This window comes from Fistularia commersonii, chromosome 15 (assembly GCF_037954325.1).
Source record: "Fistularia commersonii isolate RoL2024-O1a breed Wild chromosome 15, RoL_Fcom_v1.0, whole genome shotgun sequence".
NCBI classification, from domain to species: Eukaryota; Metazoa; Chordata; class Actinopteri; order Syngnathiformes; family Fistulariidae; genus Fistularia; species Fistularia commersonii.
In genome coordinates, this window is record NC_141298.1 from 8,589,814 (window position 1) to 8,617,645 (window position 27,832).

Genomic DNA, 27,832 nt, shown 5'->3' on the forward strand with positions numbered 1-27,832 from the left:
ATTGGACTTAAAAAAAACTGCTAAAGCAGTTTACACGACTCTAAAACGTCCGGTATAATAGCACAATAAGTGCAAGAGAGTATTTCACTACACAATTGCTATTTTCATGTTATTTTTGCTTTTGAATGGTGAACCAGTGTGATGATGCACTTACACTTGTCCATATGGGTTTCATAACTTGGGAGCAAAATGTTTTTTTTTTAATTTGCTTTATCTATTTACTCTTTTCCAGATGTTTAAGTTTCAATTTCTCGGGAAAAAGGAACGTGACTTATTGAGGGCCAGGTTATGGAGGGTCATTCCAAATGGAAGCGGCGTGCCTTATCTTTTGAAAATGGAATTCCTTTTAATTTTTAACCATCTTCGATATCTACTTCTGTCTTGCTTTATGGAACCAAACACACCTCAAGTGTGTGACATGAGTTGAGTCTTCGTTCTTTTTTCCACCTGAGGAGATTAGTTTCAACCCCTCAGGACACTCCCCCAGTGCCCACATTCCCCAACAGTTTTTTATAACCCAATCAAAGTGACACAGCGAATCACTGATAAACTAAGGGAAATTATATCATAAATCAAAAATCGAAAAAAAAAAAAAACATAATATGATTACACTGCATTATTTGACGGATAACGCAAATGATAGAGTGGCTGAGATTGTTGAGAGAGCCACTAAATAATTTTTTGAGCATACATAAAATTATATTCTACATAGCCTAGAACACAAAATATATATTGTTATTAAGTGAATGCACGTTATATTTATCATTACGTGCATACACCCTCAGCGGGGTCCTTGAGGTGCGTGGGAGTTTGCCCAACCAGTCTAAATGTGCCTCGAGAAGGCATTCAACCATGTCCAACGCTGAATCCTGAGGGAGTGCTGTGGGAGTCTAGGGTACCGGGCCCTGTCATAAGGGCTGTTCGGTCCTTGCATACCCTTTATCACCGATTTTTAGGCACAGCCAGGGTGTTTAGGGGATCCAGTTTGGTGGCCTCAGGATTGACTCTGCTTTTTGCAGATGATGGGGTTCTGTTGGCTTCTTCAGACCTGCCCTCCAAATCCAAGACCATGGTTCTCAGCCAGAAAAAGGTGGAGTGCCAACTCCTGTTCAGAGCTGAGGTCCTGAATTGGAGCAGTTCAAGAATTTCGGGGTTTTCGTTCATGAGCGAGGGAAGGATGGAGCGGGAGATCAACAGGCAGATCGGTGCAGTGTCAGAGGTGATGCCGATTCTGCGCCGGTCAGTCGTGGTGAAGGAGGTGAGCAAAAAGGTGAAACTCTGAAATTAGCAGTCAATCTAACCTCACCTATAGTCACGAGCTGTGGGTCGTGACCGACAGAACAAGGTCATGGATCAAAAAAAAAGATTTTCGGGCTGAGGGTTATGGAAAGAAATCTCGGGAAAATGCAGGCAGCCGTTCAGCCAAAATCACTGGTTTTGGGGATCATTTGTAAATCATTCATTTTCTGGGGGTTATTTTCAATCATCTTTCTAAATCCATGAAAATTCCAGTTCACATTTCAAAAAGCTTTTTTTTTTAATTCTGTTTTTGCCACACTGTAACTTGTAAAATTACAGTGTAAATCCCCACGAGGAAATTGATGGTGTTTCAGGAGCAAAGTGGACTGCCATTTCAGAACAAAAACTTGTGTTTTTGCTACTGAAACAGAATAGAGAATGTAAAAAAAAAGCACTGTGAGCAGCACTGATAAAAGGAAAGCGTTAAACTGGTTGTCAGTTGTATCATGGCATTTATTATGGTGAAAAAGTAAACTACCACTAAATGACTGATCAGAATCAGGTACTTTATTGACCAGGAGGAATTTATATGCATCATAAAGAAAGAAAACTAAATAAAATAAGATAAACAGAAATTGATTCGTGAATATGAAATGTGTCAGCAGTTTAAACCAAGTAACTAGAGCTATATACAGTTAGATAGTGAGATGAGATGTTATGATCTTATTACCAGGCAGAGTTTAACAGTCGGAGCCACCTGATAATAATAACAATAATAATTACTTATTTGTTTTCATAAAGGCAACAGCAAACCTCCCTGAGGACAAGTCATTGCGTGTGTAAGACCCCGGGGCGGAAGCGCTACTGCTAAACCAGCAACGAGACCATGCTTTTATTTTGAAGGGTCGTCACCGGAAACCGTTTGCATGTCCTTGTTAGCTTGACAGCGGTGCCTCCGCCGCCGCCGCCGCTACCCCCGAGCCCAACGAGTCCGTGCGGCGGATGGTGGACTCCCTCCCCGGCGAAACCGCACCGAACCCCGGCCGCGCTAGACATGCCTCGCCGCCGCGCGTAAACACGCGTGGGGTGGGGGGGGAGGGAAGAGAGAAAGAAAGAGAGGGTGAGAGAGAGAAAAAGAGGGAGAAAGAGAGAGTGTGTGTGTGTGGAAGAGAGTGAGAGGCCACGTCTCCGGGCAACTCGGAAGGACAAAAGAAAATAAGAGCAGGATGTTGCAAGTGTTAGCTTGCGGCGCCGTGGTTTTCCCCGGTCTCTTCCTCGCCTTCCGGAGAATCCTGCCGTGCGTGTTCAAGCACTGGAGCGACGCCGACCTGGTGCTGGTCTGCGAGAGGTAACGACCACCACAGCCGCCGCCGCCGTACTTGCTCCCCGTTCCCCTGGCAACACCGACCGGCCGAGACCATTGCTCCGATACCCGTTTAGCCGGTCGGGTACTTTCACCGCCGCTTGTTTTTTTTTTTTTTTTTTTTTTTTTTTTGCGATATGCAGCCCGGCCGACATGAGCAGGTGCTTTCCATTAATCTAATTACCCGAAGTTTGCCCCCCTCTTCCCCCGCCTGGACCTCCTGGAGGCTGACAGCAGAGTCATCTTTGCAGCAATTGGATTTTACTCTTCCAAAATAAATCCCCCATCCCTTGAGCGAGCAATCACAAACGTGGACTTCTAACAAGTTGGGCCTTGGTAGTGCATTCATTTTTTTTAAATATATGTAATATACTTATATGAAAAAAAATTCCAATCAAAACTATTTTTTTTGGTAATATTAGCTGATGTGTTTACGCACCCGGTAAGCAGAATTAAATTTACCTTATTGATCCCCGAGGGGGAAATTAGCTTTCTGTTACAGAATCAGCTCAATATAAAAAAATATATAAAAATCAATGTCAAATTATGCACAAATATGTGAATATATAGTTTCAGGCTCTTGTGCTATATTAGCATCGGATATGGATATGGGTTATTGCATGGAAGAAATAATTTCACATAGTGAGTTCTGAGTGATGGATGTATTTAAGACAAAATGTACAAAAAAGTGATCCCATCCCGTCCCCCCCCAAAAAAATGTAGAGAATGAAATCACTCCTAAAATCTGCCTTGAGTTTAAGTTATTAAAAAAGTGAGAAATTACGGCATGGTTCACTGTAATGTCCATGAAATGAAAACCAGACGTATTATCGGTGAGTAGCTGAATTGAGTGTAAAATGGGCATGTAAGAGCATGTAAATAAATAAATGGACAGAAAATGACCTGTTGGGTTGTTTTACCTTAAAAGAAACAACAGTAGCCTCTCAAAACACTGTTTGAATGGACAAGAAAATGTGGAGTTACTCAGTAACAGTAAAAATTACAGGGAAAGTATCAGAAATGACCAAATATCTTTTTTCTTTCTTTTTTTCCATTAAAAAAACTATTTAAAGTGGCATTCAGAGGTCTCTAAATGCATGAATGAGTAGTAGTCAGTAAACCTCTGGGGGGAGGAAATACTGAGCAGGAAAGTGTTAACCAAATGCATAAAATAGGAAGAAATCGAGTCGGAATTTGTCAAGAAATCGAAAAGTCTTAGAGATTACATTACAAATTTCATCTCCCAAGTTACAAGTTACATAATAATCTGCAAAAAATTTCCTTTTAAACCAGCAAATACTTGTGAGGTCATTTAAAAGTAAATGGATCAGAAACGGAACAAACAAAAAAGTAGAAACCTAAACCTAAGTAAACGGTAAAAGTACAAGGTGTAGAGTCAGAGATAGCGATGGATGGATTGATGGATTGATGGATGGATGGATGGATGGATGGATGGATGGATGGAGGAAGATGAGGCCCGGGCAGTAAGTGGTAGAGTGAAGAGTCCTACTGAGCGGTCACGTCAGTAGCGTCCCCCTCGTAACTGGCTGTGCGTGAAGAGCTCAACTGTGTGGGTCAGTGTGACTCACTCACGTGCTTGCCGCCCGCTTCAATGCTCATTTGTACGCTGTCACACTGGATAATCCCCACCCCGCCCGCGACGTGCGGATGGATGGGGGTAGGCTGACTGCTGAGCTGGCTACACAACTGGAAAATAGCGAGCTGCATCTCTTGGATCAGGCACCCCCCGCCCGTGCTCGTGCTGCTCACGCTTCCTCTCCGGCCTATCACTCATAAACACAGAGGCCCCATCTTCTGCAGGTTCCAGAAGAAAACTGGTCTAGTTCAGCCAAACCGTTCTCGTAGTTCTTTTAAACTCCTCTAGCTGTAGCCTGAAAGACGTCATTCTCTGTTCATAGCAGCGTATGTGTGTGTCTTGGGTTGGACGCAGGGGGGAGTACAGAACAGCCAGAGAATTAGTAACTATTCTTAGTTTGGATTCCTCTTATTTTCTGTGTGTGACATACAAACATTTGGGAACAGTCAAACACAAATATCAGCCACTAGATTGTCCTATTTAAATAAAATGAAGAAGAAATGATGCTGACGGCACAGTGGCGCAGTAGTTAGCGTTTACGCCTCACAAGAAACAAGAAGGTCCTTGGTTCGACACCCAACAGAGTCCGTTTCTGTGTGATGTTTGCATGTTCTTGTGTCTGCATGGCTTTTCCCCTGGTTTTCCTCCGAATAGGATAACCTTGCCGTGACCCTGAGTGCAGGGTAAGCAGTATAGATCATGAGTGAATGAATGAAATGATCTGATCATCAGGATAAAAAGGAAAGAAAGTATCAAAATTAAATAAACACTTTTCGCGGAATCTCTTATCTCTTTTCACTCATTCTGAATATCGAATATTAAATCAGTTGTTCCATGACAAGTCTCCTTCAATTACCTTCAGTTTGTTGAATTAGACAAGGAGGAGGCATGGCGGTCCGATGCCGAGCACCTTAGCCTCACAGCAAGAAGGTTCCAGGCTCCAATCAACTGGATTCTTACTGCATTCTTTCTAAACTCTTGTATCTGGGATTTCTCCATGCTCTCCTGCCTGGGTTGTCTCCAGGTGTGCTCCCCCACCCCCCCCAAAAAAAAACAACATGTTTATTGAATACTCTAAATTGACCATGGGTTTGAATTTGTCGGGGAATGATTTGAAGTCCTAATGTGGACCTGTGATTGACAGGTGGCCATCCCAGCTCTCTGTGCAGATTATAAGTGAATTGATAATTAGAATATTACATCATATTGAACGAAGAAAATGACAACCATCATTTCATCCGTGATTTCATGTCAGTCCTGCCTATTACCTATACATGTTCAGCTGTTGTGATGTTGATAAACCAGGCAAGAAAAAAAAAAAGACACAAAAATTTATTATTTTACCGCTCCTTTTCTCTCTAGTCATTCGTATCAAATGTTTGCAGATGACATTGTGATATGTGGCGCAAGCAGGGAGCAGGAGGAGGAACATCTCAAGAGGTGGAGGTATTGAAAAGAGAGGAATGAAGGTGTGAGGGCTACGGGGGTTGGAGATGAAGATCAGGGATGATTCCATCAGTGGGACAGCGCGGGGTAGATGGTTCGGACATGGACAGAGGAGGAGCGGTGAAGATCCGGGTAGAAGGATGCTGAGGTTGGAACTGCCATGCAGGAGGTCTGGAGGAAGACCAGAGAGGAGATTTATAGATGGACTGAAGGAGGACAGGAAGCTAGTTGGTGTGAGAGAAGCGGATGCAGAGAAGGGGGTTGGACGGAGGCAGGTGATTGGATGTGGCTTCCACTGGAGGGAGCAGCTGAAAGGAAAAGATTAGACTCAAAAATCTTATTTAATTTTTGTTTTTATAATTGTAACCATGAAATAGTTTCCTTCAGCTATGTATTGGAGTAATATTTGTGTGTCGTCACGCATCACCGTCAGCGATCAACATTTATTGATGCCTTTTTATATCTTAATATTTTTAAATCAAAGGCGCATTTTCCACCATTATGTTCTAGTCCAAATAAAAGATAATTTCACAATTTTTACTTTTATGACCGTTTTTCTTCGTTTTTCTTTTCTTTCCTGTGCTGTCAGTTTTCCTTTTGCCTGCTCGTATGTCGCATTGCTCTTGACTGGCTGACTGTGTGTTTGTGTGTGTGTATACGTGTGTGTGTGTGTGTGTGTGTGCGCATGTTGGCGTGCACAACAGAGCGCGAAAGAACAAGTGGTCCGTGTGAAATGGCACAGTCGGGAGGAAGAGCCGGTCTGTAGTGATAGCCGATGTAGTTTCACCGGACTGACACAGCAGGAAAGAGAAGACAACAACGACCGACGAGGCCAGCGAGGCACCCCCTCGCGAGCACACACACACACACACACACACACACACACACACACACACACACACACACACACACACACACACACACACACACACACACACACATACACATACAATTACACGGAAACACACAGAGCTCTCCTCAGGCCGCCAACCTCAGCCTTTCAGCAGCAGAGAGAGGGGGTTACTGGCGGACACACAATGAACGGGCTGTGTAAAATCTGGGTCTTGTGACAGAGTATGCGACAGTACAGCCCTAGAAGGCAGTGAGGCGTGTGTGTGTGTGTGTGTGTGTGTGTGTGTGTGTGTGTGTGTGTGTGTGTGTGTGTGTGTGTGTGTGTGTGTGTGTGTGTGTGTGTGTGTGTGTGTGTGTGTGTGTGTGTGTGTGTGTGTGTGTGTGTGTGTGTGTGTGTGTTTTTTGAGGGTTATGAAAATGTGTAATGCGTGCATGGTTGCAAAGAGAAACAGGCCAGCTAGTCTTCCAGCCCGGAACTGAAGGGCCTCGTGGCTGCCGTGGGCCTCGGCTGTCTCAGCAGAGGCCGCGCCGTGCCCGCATTCCCCCCCCGATTGGCGCGAGGTAATGGCAGGTTCAAGCCAGAGAATACACAATTACTCTCTTTGTGTCCCCAACGCCGCCAAGCAGCAGCGAACTGTAACTGTACAAGAAGAAAAAGAAAGCGCGGCCTCATTGACCCAGTAAAACTAGTCCTCATTTACTACAGGACCTGAGGGGCTTTCACACCTTTTTAAAGCCGTTTCATAGCGGTGCCATAATAAGATTGGAAAAATCCGCTTTCACGTTTGGAGTATGACAACTATGCGCGCCTGTTCTGTTGCAATTTGTCCCCCCCCCATACTGTTGTCTTGAGTCTTTCCAAACTGCCACGTTCCTCACCGCGCCAGAATCCTCTACAGAATATCTTTGAGGCTAACGCTTGACCACATGACCGAAACCACAGCGTGGATGCTAATTTCCGCGGCAAGCAGACATATGCTTTCCAGCCGCATGACGTGGACGGTAGCCAGCTTGTGGGTTTACCCACTTGACCTGACATTTGAAAGCTGGCATTCACTGTAACGCCCAAGACTCATTTTTGTCCTCAAAATCATGGGGTAACAAAGTTGCAGATTATTCAGTTTAATTGGCTGTCAATGGATAAATAAGATCATCTGCTGGTTGATGTGTGAGTATGATTGTAAAATAAATGCTTCTTTTGAATAGTGTTCATTTAGTGTTATCCCCATGTGTTTCCTTCAGGTTCTGTAGTTTCAAAAACATGCATTAGGTTCATTGGAGACCCTATATTCTTCGCATGTGAGAATGAAAGTGAATGGCTGTATGTCTCCATATGCTGTCCTGAGAGTGACAGGGAGCCGACCCAGGGCGAACCCGCCTCTTGCCCAGTGACTGCTGGGATAGTTTCCAGTAGGATAAGTGGAATAGAGAATGAATGAATCAGGGATCTGTCTAACTTAGAAAGGTACATTCATGTACTTAGGTACAATCCAGACAATTCTGCACTGTCACCCTCAAAGTTTGCAGCCGTTGGAAAACCACACATATTATTTCCTTGTTGACAGGGTGTTTGCTGTATAATTGAAGCTAGGTAAACACAGTATGCACTAGCAAGGCATGTGAAAAGAAGGTGCGACATTCTACGTTTGTTCTCAACAAACTTTGTGTGGCTGTGAAACCATTTGAACACTCAGCTAAAGTTGTTAGGATGCTGGTAGCCGTTTTGGTTATAATCCTGTGTACTGATGTTTGGCTGGTTCGTGTGAAAATTGCCGAGATTGACCCATGCATGCTGAAGTGCAATGGTCCAAGCCACAGATGGAACAATGCATCCAAGCTCAGTTTGGTCTAAGCCTCGGTTTCGAGGTCGCTTGTGGGTTAGTTTAAATTTACTGGATTCCCACATAGCTTTTACCAATCTTAGCTGCAGTTTGAGATGATGGTTAAGTGAGTCACAAGAGGCACGGAACATTCAGACGCATCTCCCCACGTTTTAGATTATTTATTACACACAGGTCAGTCTTTCTTGAGCCAGTACATTGTCTGCTCAGTTGAATTAAAGGGCCAGTGAAACTGCTTGAAATACACTATTGATTGTACATAGGTTGAGGATTAAGTCCAAGATTGAAATCCGGCAAGTAAATAAAGAATATTACGTAAGTCTTTTTAATCATTTCACCGTGTTAGCAGATTCATGTCATTTATTCCAGTTTAAAACAGTCGTGTAATAAATGGTCTGCGCTTCAATTACGATTCTCACCCTAAGTCCTAAGGTAAGTGAGCCGTATATAGATAATTTAGTAGTCGCGGGATACGTTTCTCAGGTTAATGCCGGGGAGACGTCACCTGTCAGAGTCCGGCAGATCGAAATGTACTCCCTGGGTCACGACCACATGACCAATGCTGCTACAGCTCAGGCCCTATTTAGGAGGGGATTCCATTGGTTTTCCTTGGACTTTGTGTTAAATTGACTGGTTGGGGGTGGCACGGCAGCGCAGTGGTTAGCACTTCTACCTCACAGCAAGCAGGTCCCTGGCTCGATCCCAACAGGAGGCCTGTCTGTGAGGAGGCTCCATGTTCTCTTCTTATCTGCATGGGTTTCCTTTTGGCTCTCCAGTTTCCCCCCAGAGTCCAAAAACATGCAGGAGGTCAATTGGGTGTGTGAGTGACAGAGTCAATGCTTGTACATCTCTATATGTGGCTTTGCAAAAGACTCCCGACTGGACCAGGGTGAATCCCACCTCATGCGCCAGTGACAGCTGAGATAGGTTCCAACACCCCTGCGACCTTGAGTGCAGGTTAAGCACTAAAGATAATACATGAATGAATGAGTCTGGTGGAGTCTTCAGCCGCCATCTTGCGCTTGATTTTCTTAAAACAAGATTGTCTTTGTTCTGCCCCTAAACCAGTATCAAAACGAGCGGTTCTCCTTTATGTGGCCCGGCAAACGGTTGGTGGTTTCACATGGTGCCGTTTTCGAGCCGGAAAAGAGCTTGAATTGAAAGAGTTGTCAAAAACGCGATTTTTCCATCCGGTGTGTTGAAAATGGGTTACATTGATTAATTTATTTGCGGTATAAAATGTCATACTGCAATAAAAACAGATTAGGGCTCGGGATGAACCGCACGATGAAGTGAAAGACCTGATCCTCAGTGGGTGGCGGCTTCAGGTCATGTGATAAACCCATGTAACCAGACAGATCTACAAATAGACGCAGAGTCACGGATGTGAAATGAAGACATATTCAACTATCTCATAATTCTTTGGAAATGCCGACACAGACACACAGCACGGCAAAATATGTACATATGAACAAATGTACCTTCATCTTGGTCCTGGCTCGAGGAGCAGGCAGTACACAATGGGTTTGACCAATGACATGCAACCACAACTTGTTGTGTTGGACTAAGAAAGGATGCTGCACTTTTTATTTTTTTACTTATAAAACTTTAGTCGGGATACACTGACACTGGTATTTGATTTCACACTAGTTGTATGTAATACACAGTTTGTATAATCTGCTCTGCAAGAGTCTGTCCCAATGTGGGCTTGAGCCAAGAACCAAACCCTTAGCCAACTGGTTGTCACAGGAGTAACCAGGCAACAGCATTTTGCGGCATTGCTAAAGCTTCACTAATCACATCAGACTATAAGAAATAAAATGTCCATTAAAAGTTTGTTACACATTAGATTCGATAGCTTCCCAGCTCAAACAAGCCTCACACATAGTCAACAAGGGTGATAGGATCAGATGCACAAAGGTCAAAGGTTTTTGAGCCTTTTGGCTAGAGGTCGGCGAAAACTGCCTGAGGAGGAACATGCGCTTTTTAAAAAAAATCCTAAAGCCGGTCAGAGTGCTGGCCAGCTGGTTCGGACGCAAACAGGAATCGTCGAGAGGGGCTACATTTACACGTTTTTTTTTATATTCAAAGCAGCTTATTGTTCGGTTGCCAGTTTGGAGCCTGTCCAGGGCAAGTCAGGGCTCAGCTAAGCGAACATGCGGTCAGAAATAGTGCAGATAAAAACCAGTTTCTCTAACCATGTCCCCCTTTTGTTAATCAAAGTTCCAATACTCCGTCAGTTTCTCAGTAGCTCATAAGGTACAACCTCCCTCTCCGACTCCCTGCTTCTCCCGTGTCACAGGTCTGTTTATAGACGAGGGAGGCCGGGGCTAAGAGGCGCTAATCTCATGACGCTACACCGGACTCGCAGGTCAAACTCCTCAACTCACCTGGAGTGACACATTTAGATCTTGACCTAGATTTTATCGCCTCCGGTTTGTCTTTTAGAGACACCCATCACACGGTTCATCTTCTCCTTGTTCGATCAATGTGTCATACATGATCCCAATTTAATACCCTTTCACCGCATACTGCGAGTAATATAGCTACTAAGTTAGCATTGGTCAAGTCTTATCATAATTTGCCGCAAATGTTTTTATTTCTTAATTTTATTTAATTTCATTAAATTATTGGTTTCCCAGGATTAAAAAAATACGTTAGATTACACCTTTGTGTGCTTTAAAGGGGGGTTCATTTTGAGCATCATCAGCATATGCTGGATTATCAATTCATTATAGATTCAATCCTGTAACCCACCAGGGATTTATGAAAAAAACTCGACATGCTGTGTCTTTCTCCTCAGACTGGTGTCCTCCATCCATGCCGTCATGGCAACCACCGCAGGAGTCATCATTGTGTCGTCATGCCGGGGCAACGTCATCAACGACAGGTTAGATGCAGCGTCATCAAGCTTCGCACCACTGCAGAGTTTTGGAAGTCTGCTGACTGTTGTCAGGAATCTATAGAATACAACTTTTGTTGGTGTGTGTGCGTGCGTGCGTGCGTGCGTGTGTGTGAGAGACTAAATGTTAGTGCATTCACTATAGGATGATTTGTCATGCATTTGGAGAAGAACTGACTTTGTGTACTCAAAATATAATGGAAATTAAATACAACCAGAATTTTTTTTATGCTTCTTTTACAGATTATTGTTTTTCACACAGGTTTATTCATAAATTTCTCAGATTTTTTTTTGTAATGTGCTAACAAAAGTTTACATGTCTTATTTTTGCCTGCCCAGCAAGTCAACCCAAGTTTTTTTTGGGCAATCACTGACTATTATTTATAAAAACGGTTACTTAATTAATGTTACACTTACATAATAATTTGTGAATTTTTCACTAGTTCCCTTAGAGCAGAACCAGACTCCCTTTATTTCTTTATTTTTATTAGGGTTATGGTTTACACTGATTTTAAATCAGACTTCCTGCTCCTGATCCCTGAAAACTGATGCTGGATCTAAGGTTTGTAGTTCAGATGGAAAAACATCACGCACAGCAGGTTGTGTTATATTTCTTTTTAGGGACTAATGTCTGTCCGAGATAAAGAGATGTTTCCTTTATTCCCCCACGTATCGCTCTTTCCCAGATGGCTGTTTTTCTTCAATCTCTGTCCCTTGAACACCCAATCTCAGGCTGGTGTTAGCTTAGCATCGGCCTCCCCGTGCAGTTTAGGAAAGTGCGACTTTAAGCAAACGCGAGCCTATTAATCTCACTGAGTCAGCAGGTTGACCTGGACCTGGGCAGCCCCAGTTTCAGGCTGCTAATCTCCCCCTCGCCCCTCCCTCTTGCCCACAAGGCTTAAATCCGCCGCAACGCTGCTCAGTTCTGTCGTCCTGTGACGTGCCAGGGCCGAGGGGGCTTATCAGACACATGCTCGGCAGTCAGACCTACGACTGCCCTAATGCTCTGTCGCAATCTGTCCCCTCTTTTAGCCTCGGCCGCCTCCTTGGACGCGACGGCTCGCGGAAGTTTTTCAACTGGAAATCCTCCCAATGCTGGGATGTCGGTCAGCCTGGAGCACTCAGTCTGTCAGGCGTTGAGCATATGCTGAACTTGTAATTATTGCGCCCATCCTCCAGGAGCTAATTCCATAAATACTCAGTGGTGTTCTTCCTCAAAGCCAACCATTATTGCCCGCCTGCCTCGCATCCTTCCTCAATTGAAATGGGACAGAAAATAATCCTATAGTATCCCTTCTGGACAAGACATGTCAGTTGATTGGGTAAAAAAAATGTTGGAAAATTTAGATACCGTTAATGGTTTGCTTATGATAAATGGCATGGGGTTAGACTCCTTTGACTTTTCTAAAATACAACTCAAACTGATAGTATCTGCCATCAAACACGTAATCAGCCTCTTCCTCCTACCTATCCCAGAGGGATGCCCGCTTTTGTACTCCAACATGGGGGTTGAGAATCACCAGACCATTTTATTTAGCAGCTTAAAAGACAGAAACGTCAGTCCATTACGGTCCGCTGTTTTCCTGCTTCCCTACCCCTATTGACTGTGGACTGGGATGTCAGATACTCACTTCCTGTGAGGTAGAAGTCTATGAAACTAACTAGCTGTCAAACAAACGTTAAGTGCATTACTGGTTTGTGCACAACTGTCTATCACAAAGTCTGTTCGCCACAAGGAACTGTATGGCAAAGCTGGCATGCTGGTTTGCACAGAAAGGGGAATGGAGGCATCATAGAAAGGATTTCTAGCTGTATTATGCAAACATTGCAATCTGTAATTACCTGCAACAGGAAATTAATATTTTCCAAATCCTTAGTGTACAGTGAAGGGCTGAGGGGAATCAAAGACCATTATCCGGACTCAATCAACAGATAAGGAGAATTCCAAACCAGATAAAGAATACCTTGGTACAATGTCTGAGCCCGTGTTTTCCAAACATAGGGAGAAAAGTTAAAACTGATTATTTTGAGTACTATTACTGGAATTCAATGAGTATTGTCACATTTATGATAGGGGTTGTCAGACGGCTTCAGGTGAATGATTTACACCTTCTCTTTGGAGTACAGCAAGTACTTGTTTCAGTTATTGATGGTGTGACACAACTTCACAGAACAACAATAAAGTGGTAATAATTGTGCATTGGCAAATATGCATTGATATTCACTTAGGAATGATCTTATTCAGTATTTTTCTTTAAATACCCAATTGTGACATTTACAGAGGATTGACGTCAGTGTCGTACATGACATTAGTGATATCACACAGACATGTGGAAGCACTAACCGCTGCACTACATTAGACATTGGTTGTCTTAAATGATTAAATGATAAGGCACAATGTAATTAGCCACGTGCAGTATATTTTGCTCCATATTTCAAATCGATAAAACAAACACAAGTTCAACTAATGGAATCCCTGTCATGCGACAAAGCTCCGGTGTTCCATGACAGTCTTTATTATGCTGCATATGATTCCACCTCGAAGTGACTCATCGGCAAAGAGAAGTTCAGTGGACCATGCCAGAGAATACAAAATGAATTAATTCTGATGTGAACTTTATATCACCGTTCCACCTGAAGCTGTTTTTTTCTGCCTGTCTGCTGCTAATGTCAATGGCATTTAATAATAGTATTTTTACTATTTCATTACTACTACGGCTGCTGCTACTAAACTACTTTTCCCTGATACACACACACACACACACACATATATATATATATAATTATTTTAATTTTTTTTTCAAAATCTGAATTTAAATGTCATGAATTTGTACTTCCTTGTATGCAAATATCAGCCCCTCAAACAACAAACAGCCCCCTCCACCACGAGCTGTTTGTTGTCACTTCCTGCTCTTAATCTCCATCCAATGACCTTAAGAGCTGCAAAACCTCAGCAAGAGGTCAAAGGTCACCGGCTCAATGATGCCCTGCAGCTTTATACCGCTCTGTCCACGTAATTAAGCACTGGTGCTGGTTATACTGAGCTTACATAAGCGTGTGCGTGTGCATGTGCGTGTGTGCGTGTGTGTGTGTGTGTGTGTGTGTGCGCGCGCATGTGCGTGCATGCGTGTGTCTTTTGGGGGGAAAGAAGGAGGGTACTTTGGGTTTGAGAGTGTGCGTCTGCTTCTGCTTCATTTGAAACTAAAGGTTGTTCAGTTCACCTACCTGACAGACTGGAAGCTCAGCGTTCAGTGTAACATTATTAATTCTAAAGTGACCACAATGAGAGGGTGCGTTGAAATCCTTTATACATTTTAATAATATTTATTTTAGTGTTTAATGGTTATTTCTTGCAGGTATTTATGTGTCTGTTTTTCAAGTCCATTTTTTTATCATTTCGGGCTGAGTGAAGGGTGAAGGACTGCATGATTTTCAAAGTAATTGAGTAAAATTGAATGTGAATGGATGATTGCCTCTATTGTCATCACTAAGAAGTACAATGAGATTTGTCATTACTGCATCATTACTGCAGCTGGAAAAATAAACAACCATCCACCACTTATCACACGTTCAGGCACAAGATACTACTGTATTCACTAAAAGGCAAAGTATTGCACATAGGTTAAAAAAAAAATCATTGTATTTTACCTGGTTGTATTGCGCTTAAATAAATTAGATTGTGATTGTAAAGTGACTTATTTTGACTTTTTTGAAGAGCTGTTACAAAATTATCAAAAAAAAAATTAATAAAAAATAAACTTTTTTAAAGCTTTTTTTTTTTTTTCATACATTTACAGCCTGATAACACTGATAAGTTCTGGTACATGCTCAGCCCAATTTGACATCCTGATTTCTGAACGACAGACTCATTCCCAGGAGCAGGACTCGGGTTTTGGCCCGCAGCTCTGCCCGAGGCAGGAACCGGTTCTCATATGACCCCGCTGTTTCTTAGAATCTGTCCATCTCACAGGTGTGTTCAGAAGCCAAGAATGTAAATACACAGCGGGAGCAGGTAGTTGAACCCGCCCGAGGCGAAGGATGACAATTCGCATGGTTTTCTTTTGTGGATGGAGTTTCAAATAAAGGAAGAAATACATGTCAAGTAATTTACTCTCTCCCAATGGATTTTTAAACAAAGGTGTCTTGTGTTCTTCTTCTCAGGCACTGGCTAGCTACCTACTTTGTCATCTGGTACGGCGTTCCCTACATGACCTACGATATCTTCGCCATGTACCTCAGCCACTACCACCGCTTCCGGGTCAAAGGGCACGAGGACTACAAGCGGCACTCCCTGCGGACCGTCGGCTCCTTCATCCACAGAGAGTTCCTCCTGGTGCTGCATCACATTGCGCTTCTCACCATCCTGCTGCCCGTCACACTGGTGAGAACTGCCCTAAGGTCGAGCGGCTCGTGCCAGCAAGACCCGCCTCTGCGCGCCACCGCAGAAGCGCACTAACACCACATGCTAAAACATAGGACGTCCCCGTCATTTTGTCGGAGTCAGTATTGCCATTTATGGTGTTCCGTTGTCAAGAGTTTTAAAAGGGACTGGGCTAAAGAAAAAATATCGACATTTTTCTTTGTCAAATCCAGGAGTAAAATCCTTAAGATGCTTTGGTTCTCAGTCGCAGAACATCATGTTCCATGTGGTGAGCTACACAGGGCCTTTCTGTGTGGAGGTGGCGCTGGTTTCCTGCGAGTTCTTTGGTTTCCTCCCAACATCCCAAAAACATGCAGTAGTTCAATTGGAGACCCTGAAATTCCCAGATGTAGGATGAACCACGTGTACGGAGGGGCCCCACGGGTTGAAATGGGTCAGACAAACTCCCTTCGAAGGCCAAAAGGCAGAAAAGCAGGAAATTAAAGAGTGAACTTGCAATTATTGATCACTCTCCTCGAGAGGAGCAGAACAAATATCTCTCACTTTATTTTCTTCCTGCAATTGTGAGCGTTGACGCAGCAAGGCAGGGAATCATTCCGAAGGAAGCGATGATGAAAGTTGTTTCCCTCTTGATACCAAAACCTTGTGTTACATCAAGAGAGAGGCCGGCGGCGAACCTCTCAATAGGCATACAACGGTCAAGGTTTACAAAACAATGTTTGACTAGTGAATATACAATATATTGTGAATGAACAACAGCGACACAGTTTGATTTATGGCTCTATTCTGTAAAGCATCCAGTAACTGAACAATGAACAGTAACTTAACAATAATCTAGCTATTTCTGCCACCTTAGAAACACAAAAGAAATCAACAATTTTGAGTACAGTCTGGATTCTTTTATATCTTAATTTAAGCTACAGTTCAATTTTAATTTTTAATTTTTTAACTGAATATCTGGGTTAAAACTAATCTTAAGTAATCTGAATGAAATTTCAAAAACACGAAAGGGATTTCATGTTGACTTTGAACCACTGCCTCAGTAGCAATGTGAAAGTCCAGAAAGACTGTTTGTTTAATGTCGGCGGGGCAATTAGTGAGTAGTTAGATGACAAATTAACTGAAAATAGAAGCAAACCTTACTTAACTAGAAGAAAATAGCAATAAACGTAACATTCTTTGAAAATGAGTTCGATTTTACTAGTCTCCTTTTAAGTGGAAAGAGATGAGTGATTTTATTTTATACCTTTACGTACTCCTGAAGCCCCCCCAGGGATAGTACGTCCTGTATATCTAAAGAGAAACTAGGCTTTGAGTTGGTTCAGGATAGTTTCCATCCCATAGTTAACAGAGTTGCAGCATTGCAGGCAGGTGGTAACCCGGGTCGTTTGTTTGCAGTCAAACGACCAGGATCACATTACCCTCCATTATTCAGCCGTGGCCGCGGTGATACTGCCGGCTCCTCTCCATTGTCTCGTCACTCATCAGCCGCGTCCAGGGTCAGGTTCTACCGTGTCGGCAGAAGCTCGTCTGCTGCGCCGACGTGAAAACAAGTGATGAGTGGCCAAGTTATCGGCAGAGCAGATAAAGCAACATCTGGGCAGCTCGCACACAACGTTCACGTTCACGTCTGTAGGAAGAATTTGAAATAATCACCAAGAAAATCAGCATAAATACCTGAAAAAATCAAAAGGTATCAGACTTTAGAACAAAGCGCTTTTGTTCAAATTCTTTTTTGCACCTCCACAGGAAACTTAAGGCACTTTGAAGGTTCACGATCGTTTGAATGGCCTTCTTCTGTCATTTACAATGCAGTAAATGGCCTACCAAGCTTAAATATTGTTGAGATTGTCAGGGTGGAACTCAGGCGGCAGCTCTTAAATCCACCAAATGTTGGGTTATCTTGTCGAGAATGTTTGCGTTGAGATCTGTAGAACTGGACTGTTCAGTTACTGAAAGGTTAATTCACCTTCCAGCAGTTTATGGTGGTTGCTGACGGGAATAAGTAAAAAAACTGGCTTTCCATTATAGAACCACACGTGTCCTTTTACTTACCTTTAAGGTTTTAATGAAAACACTTGGAATCTTCTGAAAAGCCGGCACAGTTAGAAAATAAACCTGAGAATTTTGAGGGGCAATAACTTCATTTCGTCCTTAAGTATCCTGAAGGTTCTAACGTCTAAGGAGACAGTGAATTCGGGCCTTAACTTACAATAATGTGTGATTTATCAAATGGTGATTAGCAGAAGCGCTTACCGTTCCGCACCCATTGCCGCCTAGATGCATATTTTAATTAAAGAACAAAGAAATGCAAACATACTACACTTGAATTTAACCATTACACCATAAAGTAACTCTGCAAATTGTTGGTAAACAGACTGCACTTGGGGCTCCAAATATTCATCCCATCAATTGCCAATTTGCTCCATTATGTCATGAAGTGAAAGGTTGTCTTGTTATTATACTGCGAGGGACAGAAAAAAAAATGATCAAACTCCATATCAATATTGTATTGATACAGGTCATATAGAATTTTGGTCATAAATTGCAACATAGACCACATATATATACATACTGTATATGATCACAAGATTTTGGTGACTTGACTGAGTTGTATAGTATGGACACAATTATTGTATTTTTGTGGTTCAATTGTTTTATACTTCAGCAACTACAACCCGCAATCAAAGATGTTACATTGGATTCAAAAAGATAATCGATGTCGGTTTATTCATTTATTTAAACTGTCTTTTGTTGCTGTTTTCCACATTTTACGCATTATCTCAAACATGAAAAATGAAAGATCTAGAGTTCTTTGTCTCTAAAGAAGCATTTAGTTGCTCTACAAAGTGTTTTTCTGAAAAATATAACTTAATACCGCAGCAGGAGACTCCGGATGAACGTTGTCATTTGCTGAATTACCTATGAGAATGTCACGTGGCTCCGCCTCCACGGAGGAAAGCTAAGCACCTGTCAGAGCCCCTGACCCGGTCACCTTCTGGAACCTGTGTCCTGAGGTCGGATTACCATGGTGGGATCATACTTCCCTCTAGACTTCCTTCAGCTACCGGTTTCCGCCGAAAGACATTTTGCACTCGGTCCTCTATATGTCGGTGGCGAGTCCCAGGAGAGCAACAAGCCACTTGCAGGGAACAACAGCCCCTGTCAGCTTAGCAACAGCCGAGGTAATCTCTATTATCCCCAAGGGGCAATTTGTTGTGCAGCCAGCAGTAAATACAATCATGGCCGAAGACACAAACACATGACACAATTTACCGCCGGGAGGCGAAGATAATGAGCGTTTACCGACAGCAGTGCAGACTCCATATTGGCTCCAAATAACCACTTATATCAGTTTTGAATCTCCTGCCTTTCTCTTCCTTCCTTTTCAAAGGAACTTCTCCTTGTATCTTTTGCTCAGAAGTCAAAATCAGCACCGTCATGAGTCCAGAAATGAAATTGGGCATGAAAAGGAAAATATGCAGTCCCCAGATAGTTGGTTCCGATCCATCAGTCCTTGTAATCCTGTCCCCATCGGCTGGCATCAGTCCGTTACGTGTTAACTTTTTTCTCCTGGGTTTGTTACGCAAATTTTCAGGAAATGACAGAAAAATCTTCACACACACTATTTATCTGTAAAACAGCTATTATACAAGAGCGACGACCTTGCGTGACAAAATCAGAAAGATCGAATTCACGCCGAGGATAGGATGCGCGTCACCGGAATGTGCTTATGTCATGAACAATGCTCTCTAACGTCACGCACCTCCGTCATTTGGTACGTAAGCCGCATCCTCTTTACTCCTGGGATACTTCAGATGTGACAAGTTACACCTCTGAAACCGCAGTTGGCGGTGTGACTCATGGTTGGGACTCTTCATGCACTTCTGCCACGGCACCCAAGTGCCAGCTAATATTGATTGATTGATTCATTCATTCATTCATCATTCTCTATGCTCCAGTCAGGGTAGCAGGGGGTGCTGGAGCCCATCCCAACTGTCATTGGACGAGACGCGGAGTTTACCCTGGATTGATCATAGAGCCAGATACAGAGATATCGAACCATTCACTCCCTCCTTTAGAGACATCCAATCCAAACATTCATTCTCTCATTCACATGATCTGTAGACATGCAACCATTCACTCTGTCATTTGCAGCTAGTAGCTAATGCGCACAGCAGTACATGTGTGACATGAATGAAAATCACTGAAAAGTATCCCAACCACTGCTACAGTCCAGAAGCAGAGTGTAGAAATGACAAAAAGTGAATTCAATGTGAGGGAAAAGGGAGTTCTTTGTTTAAGAAAGGGTTTAAAACCTTTCTTTTTGAGAAAGATTATAGTTAGCACCAGGCTAGCCCTCTGCTGAGAGACATCCCGTGATGCAATTCCTTTGTTTCTTACGCTTTTCCAATCCTGTCTTCGCTTATCCCCCGTAGTCAGTACATGACCTTAAGTCTCCTCCCGAGTCCTTGGGCTCATTTGCAGGTTCCTGGGGGAACTTGATCTGCTGCAGCGTCTCTCCAGGCAATCACTGTTGTCATTTCTTATGTGAATATTAAAGCTGTTAATATATCATGTCCACTATTACCATGTAACTGTCAGCGTAGACATGATTTGCGCCCGTCCTGTCTTTCTCTGTTTTTACTCAAACCGGTCCAGGCAGAAGGACTCCCACATTGACGCGTCTTAAGGATTGTGCCCCCATAAAAGGCTGATTTCCCATGCCACTGTCACCAATTGCTTGCTCATTGGGGAACATTGGGTTTCTGCAAGTCATTTAAAAAAAAAAAAACGCTGTCCAGACCAGTTCAACATGGAAAGTGTCATGAGACGCTACATAAATAAAATCTGACATGACTGACTTAATCCGCTGGTTAGGGAGCCACTGCCTAATTGAATGAATGTTCTTGCTGATAAAAAGTCTGCATCTTGTTTTCTTGTTTATTGATTGGTTCTTCGTCAGACAGAAGGCCAAATAAACCAGTCTATGTTTCATCAAAGTTTCCTTCATTTGTCTTTACAGGCTTTTCAAGGTCATAAACTTATTCAGATTCCTGTCACAGATTGTTTTTGCCTCTTCCGTTTTGTTTTTTTTTGTTTTTTTTTCCGGTTTGTTTGTTTCTCAAGCTGACGTATGTTCTCCCCCATGTGTCCTTCAGTTCTTCAGAAGAGGCCAGGGGGATTTCTTTATCGGCTGCTTGTTCCTGACTGAGCTCAGCACACCCTTCGTCTCCCTGGGGAAGATCCTCATTCAGGTGGGGGCAGCATCGCTCGATCTGCACACTCTACTCTTTATTTTATTATATTTTTTTTTTTCAAAGTCCGAAATTCGTAAGCCATGTTTGAATGTGTTTCCAAAACACGAGCACAGCAGACATGTCAGAGAGCTGCCTTCACAGGTCAGTCCACATACACCTAAATTGGCCAATTGTTGTCTAAATCCCCTCCCTTGACCGCCCAGGGTATAACCATTGCTAAGCAACCGTAACCAGGCACCCGTTTTTTTTTCCAGCAGACCCAGGGGCTCCAACAAGAGCTTAACTTACGTAAGGCGTCTGGTGTTTTCTCTGGTGGGTCAAAAAAAGGCCCAGTGGGCCAAAGTGGACAAATCCTTCTTTTATATCACACCTTTCCTCCCTCACTGAGAGGAGGAAGTTTGTGAGTGTGTCAAGACAAATGTTCAGCTTTAATTTTTTTTTTTTTTTTTTTTTTTTTTTTTTTTTTTAATTTTCTCCCATTTGATAAATGTCTATTCTGACAGTTACTGTCAGCTCCTATTATTAAGAGCAATAAAAAAACAAATATACCAGTGGATTTTAATCAAGAGATTACAAGAGCGCCGCAGTTAATGACTGTTTTCACAACTGATTTATCTAATCATTGTTCTGGTGATTGATCAGTAACCTGACCTGGTCACTCGTCCAAGTATGTGCCGTTCACCTGGAATTTTTACCTCTCAGCCGTGACCCTGAGTTTGAGGCCCAGAGATACATCCATCTTTCACTGCTATCTAGTTGCTAGTTGGAGCCAGAGAGCAGGTTACAGCTAGTTAGCAGAACACAAATAGATGGTGACCTGCTGCTGAGGCAGCCTTCTTTTGCCACAAGACAGAAACAATATATTTCAACGCTCCCGTAAAATTTCATGTACATCAGCATACAGTGAAAGTAAAGCCAGATGGTAACCGTTGGCTAATATCCATCTGCTGTCCCTGATGGTGCCAGGCTAAAAACAAAACATTTAGCAGGATTAGATCAGATAGGTAGCACAGTGGCACAGTGCTTAGCACTTCTGCCTCACAGCAGGGAGGTCCCTGGTTCGATCGTGGCAGGTATGTGGAGCCTGTATGTTCTCTCAGTTCCTGCTAGGGGTTTCCTCCATCCTTCCTTCCTTCCTCCTCCGGTTTCCTCCAACAGTCCTAAAGCATGCTGTAGCATGCTATATGTTGGCCCACATGTGTGAGGGAGCGAGTGAGAGTGAGTAGTTATATTTCTCTGCAATTGGCCCTGTGATCGATCCAGGATGAACCTCACCTCTCACCCAATGACCGCTGGGATAGGCTCCGGCACCCCCACAGCACTGAGTGCAGGATATGCAGTATAGACAATGGATGAATGAAGACATCAGATTACCAAAAAAACATGGGTAGACATTTCAACATAATTAGAATAAATGTACCATGATACATATCATTGCAGTATATTGCGCCAAATGGCTATGTTGTCAGAGGGCTGCCTCCTACAGTACATCCTGTAACTAGTGTGTGCAGTGTGTGCATGAGCGGCAGGCCGTTCCACGGGGTGCAGCCCGACAAGATAAACACTCCCGACTAAAGGTGGTACGCCTACGGGAAATATCACAGTCTCCTTGCTCAAAAGAGAGGTCTTGTATATCTAGTGGAGGTTGGCTTATCTATACGTCAGTGTATCAATTCCCATCCGGGGGGGGAAGCTGGTCCCTAGAGGACTTTGTGTAACAGACAAACTTGTTTACAATTAAGGAAGTGATGGAAGTTGAACAAGTATTTGACTGTAATGGTCCGTCAAAGGCTTCCTCCTAAATGTATTCAAATATATTTTTTGGGTGTGAGCATGTGATTCATTAATTAAAATTACGAAGCATTGCAGATAGCTGTTGGTTTTTTTAACAACAGCTGAAAGTGAAGACTGGAACATTTATTATTCATTTACGTTTATAACGGATGTTCAATCTGATAAGTCCAATAAAGAAATAGAGATAGGCCTCTAAAATCCGGCCTTTTGGTTGGGATCAGGGCAAATTTTAAAACCCACAATATACAGGACTGTCTCAGAAAATTAGGATTTTGTGATTAAGTTCTTTATCTTCTATAATGCAATTAAAAAGACAAAAATTATCCTAATATTATATGATATCCTAATATTTTGAGATAGGATTTTTGAGTTTTCTTAAGATGTAAGCCATAATCAGCAATATTAAAATAATCAAAGCCGTGCAATATTTCAGTTGATTTGTAATGAATCCAGAATGTATGACATTTTTGTTTTTGTAATTGCATTACAAAAGATAAAGAACTTTATGACAATATTCTCATTTTCTGAGACAGTCCTGTATATCAACACGTACAAATTTTGAAAAAATGTGGTCAATAAAACAACCGTCTTTTCTCAAAGCGGTGCAAGAGCTCGTGAATAGGCCGATTTCTGTCCCTCGCGGAGTTCCATTTTTGAAATAGACGGTGCAGATCATAGGAATGCCAGCACTCGCAGCCTAAATATAGAGCGTCTCCAGGCCGCGTCTGTTCACTTTCATGAAAAATCCATTCATCCCGCTCAGGTGATGCAGTTTTCAAACCCCCAGCAGCTCCTTTGCTGTAAGGATGTGGCCTGACAGTATCCCCATCAATTATTAACCTCCGTGACTCTTCAAAAAAAATAAATAAAATGGAGAGATCTTTGGCTGCAGTTTCCTGAGGTCCAGCCTGCAAAGGCTTCAGACATCCTGCTCTCCCCCGTGACGGCATTCGTACTTCCTTAAACGCAGGAGTCCCAAGAATAGAGGGGAGTTTTTCTGTCGAGTCAGACCAGGCTCTGCTGGCCTCTGCTGTCGGAAGAGAAAAAAAAAAAAACATGGCTTTTATAGCATCAGCGGCTAGCTTTACTGCACCGTCACTGGTGGCAAGGCAGCATCTCCACGGGTCTTATTTGGATCGGCATAGATCCAAATGAGTGAATTCATAAATAACATCGCTGTTGCTTATGTAATCTTTGAATTGCTGTCATTTTTATTGCTTTATAAACATATTCACTCATTCATTAAAAGGTTTGCAAAGGGAAGGGCTTGAGCTTATCACAGGGCAAGAGGTGGGGTTCACCCTTGGACCGATGGCAGAGACATACAAAATCCATCCTCTCGTTCGCAACTATTCACCCACACATTCACACATTTGCCCAAATTAGGGTCTCCAATGAACCTCCCGTGTGGGAGGAAACTGGAGAGCACTGAGGAAAACCCACTCAGACTCTATGGAGACCCCATGCAGCAAGGCCTCTCCTGCTGGAATTGAATCAGGGACCTTCTTGCTGGGAGATGGAAGTGCTAAGCTAAATGGTCGAATTCAAAATTTGTACTTAATAAAAGCGCAATGAATAAAAACGCGCATCTCAGCAAGGTCGCCTTATGAGGATTTTGAAAACCGATTCAAGTCATCAATTTGGAAATAAACAGCAAAGGGCCTGTCACGTTTTCCTGGATCATAACCGGAGATGTCATTTGATCCCCAAGAGGCTCAGACAGCGTATATTTAGTAAATATACTCATCAGGCAGTAAAATAATACTCACCGTACTTTTCAATGCAACGTGCCGTGTCCACGGGGCCTATTAACCTCTACGTTTTGTGATCCTCAAACTCTTCTTTGTCATTTTAACACCTTCCTCCTCTTCATGTCTCTCCCCCCGGCAGCTGGGCCTCCAGGACCACTGGCTCCACAAGGCCAACGGCGGCGCGGTGTTGCTCACTTTCTTCATGTGCCGCATCGCACTCTTCCCCTACATGTACTGGGTTTACGGGCGCCACTACGGCATCCCCCTGTACGGCGTGCCCTTCCACCTGCCGCTGTCCGCCAACCTGGGCAACTGCTGCATCCTGGCGCCACAGGTCTACTGGTTCGTGCTGCTTTGCCGGAAGGGCTACCGTCTGTACCGGCGGAGCCGCGGCGGGGGCTCGCCCCCTCCCGCCGTCCCGGCGTCGGCCGCCGAGTCCCCCAAGGATGACTGACTCCCGGGCGCGAGCTCCTCCGCAAAGTTTGACTTGTCACTTCTCAAATCGCACCGCCGAACCGTAGCACGCCGGGGGCGAGGTGGGGGTGCTCCTCGACATCATCCGCACAATTTCCTCTCTTACAAACCCGATGGGGACCCCTCCCCCACCCCGCCCTCACCCCGCTCCCCTCCCCACTCATCCACTTTAACCTCGCCCCACAGCCCAGTCGCCACGCCCACCAATCCAGGCTCCCCCGGCAAGATCTACTTTTCCGACCGATGAAGGGCGGAAGCATCAGGCCAGGGGGCCGTCCGGCGCCCCCTGCTGCGTTTACAGACCGGGGGAGAATCGGGATGGTCTGTTACTGCGCCGCCTATTTACTTCCACCGTTTGGCTGTTTTTTTTTTTTTTCCTCTCTCACTGAAACAATGGCGTTCAAAAAAAAAAAAAAAAAAGAAGTAAATAATGGGGTGAAGATTCAGATAGCGAGAAGGTCAGACACTGTGACCTGGAAAAAACAGAAGAGAAACCCCAGAAACTTTTTGTTCCGTCAGTGGCTCGGTTTCAGAGGTATGCATCTGTCTGATTCAATGCTGCATTCAAGTTTCCTGGGACATCGAAACGTCCCAGCAGGAACACCTGTACTACTGTTATGGAAAAAGTGCCCCTTGAGCCTGAGAGCCATTTTTCGTGTTCTTCCCCCCTCAAATTGTATTTTACTCGCGATTTTATCCGATCGAATGCGATCGCAAGAATCACTTTCACGATTTTGTCTGACTTGAAGTTCTGAGCAAAAAAAAAAGAAAAAAAAAGAACATGATGTCACCTTTACATCACACACTTCATGATGTAAAGCAATGTCAGGGGTTCCAAGGACCACCAGGGGGTCCTTGAGAGTGTTTTCAGGGGTATCATGTTACAAAATCAACCCGCCATAGAATCCAAGGTGTAAATCTGAAGCAGAGAGTTTGTATCCGGTCCGGTCACTTTTACTAAGATCTCCATCTCGAGAGCTTCCTCGTGATTGCTTTGCTAGCACTGTGTGGCATTTCTGGAAGGAACGGGGGGGGCCAGGGGGAATCAGAAGACACAGGACAAACGGGGAATAGCGGAGAATAAGATTTTTACACAAACAAGAAATTAAAATCCCCTTTTTGGCATTTGATTGAGAAAAACGATGGAAGACATTTTAAATAATAATTGACGTCCGATGAAATTCAAGATTACACGTGTGGTTCTGTGAGGGGAAATAAATCCAAGATGAAGTCTTAAGTACGAGAACCGTGATTTATCATGACCAGTAACGCTTATAAAAAATATATGAATAAATATATATACATATAAATAGAAAATGAGAAACTCTTAAAAAAAAAAATAACAATCATATAATATTTTTTGTCTTCTTTTAATTAAACAATTTTATTGGTCGAATCAGTGATGCAGGATTAGATCTTTTTGCGTTTACATGCTTGTGATTATAATATTAGGCTCTTTTATTTTGAGAAGCCCCAGAATGTCACGTATCCTGTTTGGACCTAATGATGCTCAGAAACACAGATGAAAAGGGAAATTCACTTTCATCGTGCATTCTGTTCCCGTTTGTTTTTGCCACTGTGATATTCGCCTTTTGAATTCGATAATATCGTAAATATTCGAAGACACCGGTTCGCCGCCACAGAAGGTCAAAGGTCAGATGGCTCTGAGCGACGACTGACGGAAAAAAAGAAAATAAAAGAATCAGGGTATCTGAGGGTTTTTATCACCAGCCGACAGACGAGTGAAATAGAGAGATTTTATATGCATTTTATGGATCGGGCTATACGTTATATCATTTTGTTGCTGGAAATGTACCGCTTCACTTTTTAACACGGGAAGACGGAGGCTTTTATTTTGAAAGAATGCAGAGGGGTGTAGTTTCTGGACACTTTGATAACAATCAGTCGTATAAGCTTTATAGTGAACTAACTTATAGAGAATGCACTAACGTGAACTATGCAAGAGAGGCTGCTGTGCACATTTTGTTTGCCACACCGCAAAGGTCAATTTCCTTTTCTGCATATTTTTCTTCGGCCCCCGATTTTGAATTTTTTTAATTTATTTTCACGATCCCAGACTCAAGTCACAGGTCTGGGACGTCGCGTTGCATTCCAGCCAAGCACAAAGCGGCGCTCTTTCAGTTTTTACCTCACAAACAGTTCGGATTTTAGTTGAGAGGACGGGAAGCCGGCGTGGATGCGACGCACAAACCTGCTCGGGACGTCGTTTTTTTTGTTCTGTTTTGTTTTCTCGACGGCCAAACACACCTTTGTCCACTGCTTTGCGTCCTGGGATGTGAATAACAGCTGCATCAGGGAGTTTATTCCAAGTTGCACTCCAGACAAAAAGAAAAACTACAAAAATGCGGATTTTTTTTTTTTAAGCAGAATTTTTTTTTTTCTTTAAATGAAACCTAAGCAATGGAATTCCAGTTTGTAGTTTTTGCTCTGTCAGTTCTTGCTTTTGCTCTAACAACCCAAAACGCCCAGCCCTTAGTGAGACATAAACCACGCTGACAACCCTTGTCTTTGCAGTTTACTTCTTTTTTTTTTTTCTTTTTTTTTTTCTGTACGGGCTGTTAACGTAGGAAGTCTTAATGCTTATTCTCTTTGCTCAGGGTTCCATGAAGTCATGCACACTTTTATACAGAGGTTTTATTGTGAAGGAGAAAGAAGGAGGAAGCTGGACCCGATCACACCTGGCGGGCCTTTTTCCTCCGTATATTCCCGATTTCGCTTTGAGTCAGGGCTTTCTGACGCGGCTTGTGGAAACCAAAGACTGTCGGGCACTTTAGTTCATCCTGGTCACCAGAATGGAGGAAACCCTCGTGGTTGTTTGGCTCTTCGGACTCGGCATATACTTGATGAAAAACGACGCTCTCAACCAGTCTTATTTTCTTTTTTATTTTGATTTTTCAATGCGAGGGCGGT

General features: G+C 43.3%; 1 protein-coding gene across 1 annotated transcript; it reads left to right on the forward strand.

Moving 5' to 3' along the window:
* Positions 1-2,226: 2,226 nt before the first annotated feature.
* tlcd3a (TLC domain containing 3A) lies at positions 2,227-26,600 on the forward strand. Its single transcript, XM_086160465.1, has 5 exons — positions 2,227-2,587; positions 11,142-11,228; positions 15,402-15,621; positions 20,784-20,879; positions 24,567-26,600. Exons 1-5 carry the CDS (start codon positions 2,466-2,468, stop codon positions 24,879-24,881), a joined length of 840 nt encoding a protein of 279 aa, XP_086016591.1. The 5' UTR covers positions 2,227-2,465; the 3' UTR covers positions 24,882-26,600.
* Positions 26,601-27,832: the final 1,232 nt, after the last annotated feature.